Genomic DNA, 6,363 nt, shown 5'->3' with positions numbered 1-6,363 from the left:
TGGTCAAAAATGCAGTTCACATAGTATTATGAATTTAATATTGTCGTACATAAATTGAAAACTGTGACCGTCCACTTTTATCGTAAATTCACATTTTTTTATTCCTGTAGCTTCGACTAATATTAGGTCAATATTTTACGACGGCAGTGAGATTTTTATAAATATTATTATTGATTAATAAACCATTTCTGATGTAAAAATGTTGTTTTTATTTTTATCTCTTTGATCGACAGACCCCCAGTTTTACAAGGCAGCTCTTTTGGTCGGAAGGAATCATAATATATATATTTTTAAAATTATAAACGGTCCAGGGGATTAGTTCCATACAGAAGTTAATATTTTAACTACGTAGTGTAGATAACTTTATTTTTACTGATGGATTTTTATATTTAATGACCAGTATTTTTAAACCAGTTGTTAACTTGTATTGTCAGAAAGTTAATTAACTAACCAGCTAACCCCATCACGCCTCATCAGCTCCCTTAAACACTCTTGTATCCACTGTGGCTGATTTCAATATAGAGTCAATAACGACAAAATCTATAATGGACCTTTCATTACATCTTTCCCATGTATATAATTAGTGGATTCCCTTGTGCGCGAATTTTTTTAAACAGAAATCCCATTCCAGGCACACCTCTAACAATCTCTACCCATTATCATTCACTCTTGCATCCCCATACATCTATATGTAGCACATGCTATAGAGCAATGTTATCCTAGTACCAACCCACCCATTCAAATCACCAGCCAGAACACTGTGGACCGAGTCACACTCCATTTGGGTGTGAACCTTAACCAAGAATTTCTGGGTAACCGAGCTGTGGTATTCAATCAAGTCAACTGTCCACCTTCGTAGTGCAGTGGTCAAAGTGTTTGGCTACCACACTGGAGGTCCTGGGTTCAATTCCCAGGGGTGTCAAAATAAATATGGGTGATTTTTACTCTCATATTTATATAATTTAATTCACCCTTGACTGGTACAAGAAGCGCAGGGCTGATCACCTTGCCTTCATGCAATTAACAATCAAAATAACACTTCATTGCTATGATGCAGTACCCTATGCATCATTAGGTGCGGATAAGGGTAAAAAGAAATATATGTGAGCTGAGAAAATATATAATTTTTGGTGCGGCTAATGAATGGAGATTCGGTCAACGAATTATATGGCAGTGCGACGAGAATATACTCAATAACGTATCAGGTTTGGAATATGTATTACTAAACTTGTTTACCTCTATAATACACATTTCCAATTTTGTAAGCTGGCGAACCCTGGATCTTCTTGCCTCTCAACTCGCAAGCAAATTCCAACAGCGAAGGTTCTCTCAGATGGACGCCGTGAGCCTCGGGAGTCCAAGCCTTCACTCTGCAAGTGTGCGTGTCTGCCGTGGCCACAGACATCCATCCGGCGGAAGACAGGACTACGTCGGCAACAGATTTGTGCAAACCTTGTCCCGATATTTCAAACTCCTTCTCAGAGCATTTCAGCTGCGGCCATTTGGCCATCCTTTCCGCGGTACCCCTCGGGACGGCCATGTATTCGGTACCGAGCAATTTGGAATAGAGGTATTCGGCGTCCTTTGTGTCGCACACTGTTAAAGGAAGGTGATTCGATGCGAAAACAGTAACCAGAGCGTCGCTTTCGCATTCCACGAAATCGAATCTAGCCAGTCCCGCTATGAACACCGTAGTACCGGGACACAGCTTCAAAGTACGCGGTCGAATTAGTTCTCTGGGCAGGGCCAACATCAATTCTTCGATAGTGAGGATAGACAAGATCTGATCAGGGTGGACCACTCCGGGAGTGTCGTAGCACCACTTGGAAGTTCTATATTTTTTAGACAACCCGGTCAGACCCATAGCGGAAGCGCCTTTTTTGAATCCCGTTATCGAGTTATAAGAGAAAGGGTCGTTGGATGCGGGTTCCATTTTGGTCAAGTCGGTAAAAGTGTTTCCTATGTGACCGACGAGGGTGGCGTACTTAGGATCGTTCCTCTCTCTGGCTAGCAGCTGTCGGTGCTTGTTTTCGGCTACCAGATCCGACCTTTCGGAAAACAGTCTCTTTTGCCTCAAGTGGACGCGCCAGCCGGAAGGTCTCTGGATGGGGAACTTCAAGAGGTTGAGAGTAGTGCCCGGCCAGGGACTGATGGTGGCTCGTTGCAACAGATCCACGGCCTCCACCTTGCAATAGTCAGACTGGAGAAGAGCGTTGAACAGAGAGCTCTTGCCTACGTTGGTGCAGCCGACGATGTGGACATCCCCCCGGTAACTCCAGATTGTGTGCAACTTAGTGATGAGCTCTTCTATCCCGTAGCCCGTCTTGGCCGAGATGAGGGAGATATATTTGATGTTGGCTTTGGCCAAGGAACTCTCCTGGACGGACTTCTTCAAACACTCCTCGATGTTCTTTAAATAGCCGCGGCTGTCCTCGGGGAGCAAGTCAACCTAAATCAAAAGTAAATGATTAGAAACCTGCATAACATTAATAAATAATAATAATAAAACCCTTATCTGCACCCCAATGGTGCATAGGGCACTGCGCAATACATACGCAGTGTTATCTTGATTGTTTTATACATGAAGGAAAGGTGATCAGCCCTCCGCTTCAGGTACCCGTCCAGGGTAGTATTGAATAAATAGTAAGCCCTCCACTTCAGGTCCAGTGTAATATTGAATAAATATTAGAGTGAAAAAATCACTTATATTTATTAAACCCCCCTGGGAATCGAACCCGGGACCTCCAGAACGGTAGCCGAGCGCGCTGACCATTACACTACGGAGGCGAACGCCATAAACATTCACACACAAAATTGGATGCAGAGCTAACTGTTAAAAGTGTGACGGCATTATAAGTCATTACAGCGTCACTATTAGTAGCTTGCTATGGATAAAATCAAATATTTTACATAAACAGTGCTGTTCTCGTTAACGAGTTGCATGATCATATTCAAATCCTATCCTTAGATAAAATAAAATAAAGCTCTAATAACACTATTTTTTTGTTGTTTCTGAATAAATACCTTGATATTTAATTTTATAAAATCAAATAACTTTGTTTTAACCACTTTTTTATTATTAGTACACTTTAACCTACCCGTGTCAACAAGAACCTTGCATCATCAGGGTTTTTATAAATTCTAAAACATTAAAATACTCATAATTAATTACATTCCCTTACCAAAAACTTCCACACAATCAATTGAGTATTTTAAAGTTTTGAATGTTTTAGAATTTAATAAATCCTGATGGTGACAAGGTTCTTGTCGAAACCAGTAGGTTTAAGTGAACTAATAATAAAAAAATTGGTTAAAACAAAGTTGTTTGTTGTTAATTTTATTAAGTTTATAAAAATTTTTGAGTGTGTCCAAATACTTGTTCACAAAATCTGGATTATCTCCAATTACAGGAGTTATTTTCATATTATTTTTTGACATCTCATCAAAGATGAAGAAGAATATGGAAGTCTGGGCATTTGCGGGGCTAAGAGTTTCTGCTTAATAAAAAGCTTCTTTACATCTCACCAATAGATGTCTCTAGTGAAGTTCTAGTGATTCAAGAACAAGGTTTCTAAATTGGTTCATATATATAGAACTTCCGAGAATTTGAGTAGTGTGGTTGTCAATTATGGGTAGAATTGGTGAATGTTACACGTGTGTAAAGTGATCACTTAAACCAGCCGACGACGGTCGTCAGCCCCGTAAATGCCCAGACTTCCATATTCTTCTTCATCTTTGATGAGATGTCAAAAAATAATAAAAGTTTATAAAATGTGCCACAAATCTGCGAAAAACATTCAAGAAATGACCTTGATATTTATTTGAAAACTAATTATAAAAATTAACGTATTTTTGGTAGAGCCCAAGAGATACCAAAAAGTATTGTACAGATCGGAATTGATTTTGTTAACACATTGTGTACGGTCTGAGTATACAATGTGGTAACAAAAAAATGAGTCACTAACTTAAGGGGAGAAATTAATGTTAATTACGTGGAAGGCAAAATACTTGAGGGATATTATATTAGTAGTTGGTATAATAATTCTATCAAATAGAACTTGGTTATATCGTAATCGTACAGGAGAAAGTGACCAACTAACAAAACGTAAAATGTTCAGGAAGGCCATTTAAGTCACTTTTGCTTGGCAAGAAAATAAACATCGATGCAGTTAGTCATTTTTAACAAGTCAATATATTATACTTCTAAGTTTAAAATCGCTTTGGGATTTTTTCGGGGCAATATTAAGCTAGTAAGATATCAAATAGTCAATAATTACGTTTTTGTAAAAAATTGCACTTGGTTACTTTCTCCTGTATGACTACGATATATATATATATATATATATATATATAATAAAACCCTTACCGCACCCCAAAGGTGCATAGGGCACTGCTTCATATAAACGCAGTGTTATGTCGATCGTTTACACATGAAGGAAAGGTGATCAGCCCTCCACTTCAGGTCCAGTGTAATATTGAATAAATATAAGAGTGAAAAAATCACTTATGTTTATTAAACCCCCCTGGGAATCGAACCCGGGACCTCCACAACGGTAGCCGAGCATGCTGACCATTACACTACGGAGGCGGACAAAACGATATATATATATATATATATATATATATATATATATATATATATATATATATATATATATATATATTTTTATTTTTATTTTTTTTATTATTTAATATATTTACATTTTTATTTATAACAAAATACATTTGAAACATTTATACATATGGGAAACTTTTATATTTCGATTCGCTGTGCCTCTCCAAAAAAGAGACTGGGCTCTTGTGCTTGAAGAGGGACTTACACTCGTGGTTTAATGTTATATAATAAATGGTAAAATAGTCTTTTTTTGTATATTTTTTCAAGATTTCTGTGTAATGAGCTTTGATTTATAAGATATGAAAGTTGGACTGTAAATAATAGACCTACTTTGTTTCCTACGATGATGAGAGGTTTCTTATTGCCGATGATGTCTATAATGCCGGGCCAAATGGAGCACGGGAAGTCCAGCAGGTCCACCATGAGCACGGTGAGCGCGAACATGCGCTGGATCTGCTGCAGCAGCTGCGGGTACTCCTCGGGCCTCGAGGCCACATTCAGGGCCACGTTGTACTCCTTGAGAAAGTGGCAGCGCTGGCAGTGCAGCTCGCGCAGCTGCTCCAGCTCGCGCCCCTCGAATATCTCGCTGGGCAGGTACCCCGGGATGGAGGAGTCCTTGCAGTGCAGCAGCGCCCCGCAGCCGCCGCACTTGACGCTACTCACGGGGATCCTCGGGTTCGGGGTACCGTACCTCTTGCGCATCTCTTGCTTCTCTATAACCCTCTCCATCAACTCTTCTTCGCTCAATTCTTCGCGAAAATCAAAGGTATTACCGGAGAAGTTAAGTATCTCTTCTTTGTCTACGAGTTTTAATGAAGCGTCGTCGAAATAGTCGTAATCCATCATCCACGTGTCCGAGATTTTATTCTCGTCGAGAATTTTATTCCCTTCATTTTGTTTGTAAGGAAATTCTATGGAATCTTCAGCAGGAGCCGGTTCTTCGGGCTCTAAGGGAGTTTGCAATTCTAATAACCTTTTTTCGTCGACGTAATATTTGAGAGAAATGGGAGAGGGCGCTTGACGTTGTTTTACTAGCAGAACTCTTTGTTCTTCCTTCATCGCTTCGATCTTGGCGATGATGTTCTTCCTTCTCCCGTAAGGTTTGTTCATGGATTCCAAATACGTGCTGTAAAGTATTTTTTTATGCAGTTGCTCGGTACTAGAACTATTTTCTTGCGACGCTTCGTCGGAATCATGAGCATTTTGTTTATTCTCCGATATCGTTGCGCTATTTACCATACCGGCATAACATCTCCCGTGTTTCTGGAAATATAACCTCAAAAATGTTCTTCCATTCAGGAGCATTGCAGAAGTTTGATTTAACAAATTAATATAAATTGAAACTTTTAAATTATTTAGAAAACATGTGCAGTTTCTATTTCAAACTGCGCAATGCTTGTTCAATTACAAAAACTTCCAATCCCAACCACTCGTACGAAAACAAAAAGATATGTACCGCGACGTAATTTGACGTTTCTCTGCTGTTTGACATGCGCGGATAAAAATAGTTGACCACGTGAAAATAAAAAGTACCTACTTATTTTTCAAAAAGCTGTAATAATAAAGAGCCTTCGTAAGAAATTTGATATTTTTTCAAAGCTTCGAAATTAATATATAAAAAAGCACAATATATTATTATTTTTATTTAATCCTTATCCTTATCCATCCCTATGCACCCAATGGTGCATAGGGCAGTGCATCGTATTGACACAGTATTATCCTGATCGTTGCTCACATGAAAGCAAGGT

The 6,363-nt window shown here is 38.9% G+C and overlaps 1 protein-coding gene across 1 annotated transcript; it reads right to left on the bottom strand.

The window, feature by feature from the left end:
- Positions 1 to 205: 205 nt before the first annotated feature.
- Positions 206 to 6,098, bottom strand: LOC148302365 (nitric oxide-associated protein 1). The gene is made up of 2 exons (XM_088271722.1): positions 4,946 to 6,098; positions 206 to 2,449 (listed from the first exon to the last, which is right to left on the bottom strand). The coding sequence occupies exons 1-2, from the start codon at positions 5,918 to 5,920 to the stop codon at positions 1,223 to 1,225; spliced, it is 2,202 nt and encodes a 733-aa protein (XP_088127848.1). The 5' UTR covers positions 5,921 to 6,098; the 3' UTR covers positions 206 to 1,222.
- Between the last annotated feature and the right edge of the window lie 265 nt (positions 6,099 to 6,363).

Source organism: Brachycentrus maculatus, unplaced genomic scaffold (assembly GCF_059751285.1).
Source record: "Brachycentrus maculatus isolate JH-2025_06_01 unplaced genomic scaffold, ASM5975128v1 h1tg000459l, whole genome shotgun sequence".
NCBI lineage: Eukaryota > Metazoa > Arthropoda > Insecta > Trichoptera > Brachycentridae > Brachycentrus > Brachycentrus maculatus.
This window is presented reverse-complemented; position numbering and strand designations above follow the sequence as displayed.

What these genes read in the sequence shown, in the direction of transcription:
- LOC148302365 (XM_088271722.1), bottom strand. Translation starts at nt 5,920, where the DNA reads ATGCTCCTGAATGGAAGAACATTTTTGAGGTTATATTTCCAGAAACAC. An exon ending in TCATCATCGTAGGAAACAAA is followed by an intron (nt 2,450 to 4,945) that starts GTAGGTCTATTA and finishes CTTTTGATTTAG; the next exon opens with GTTGACTTGCTCCCCGAGGA.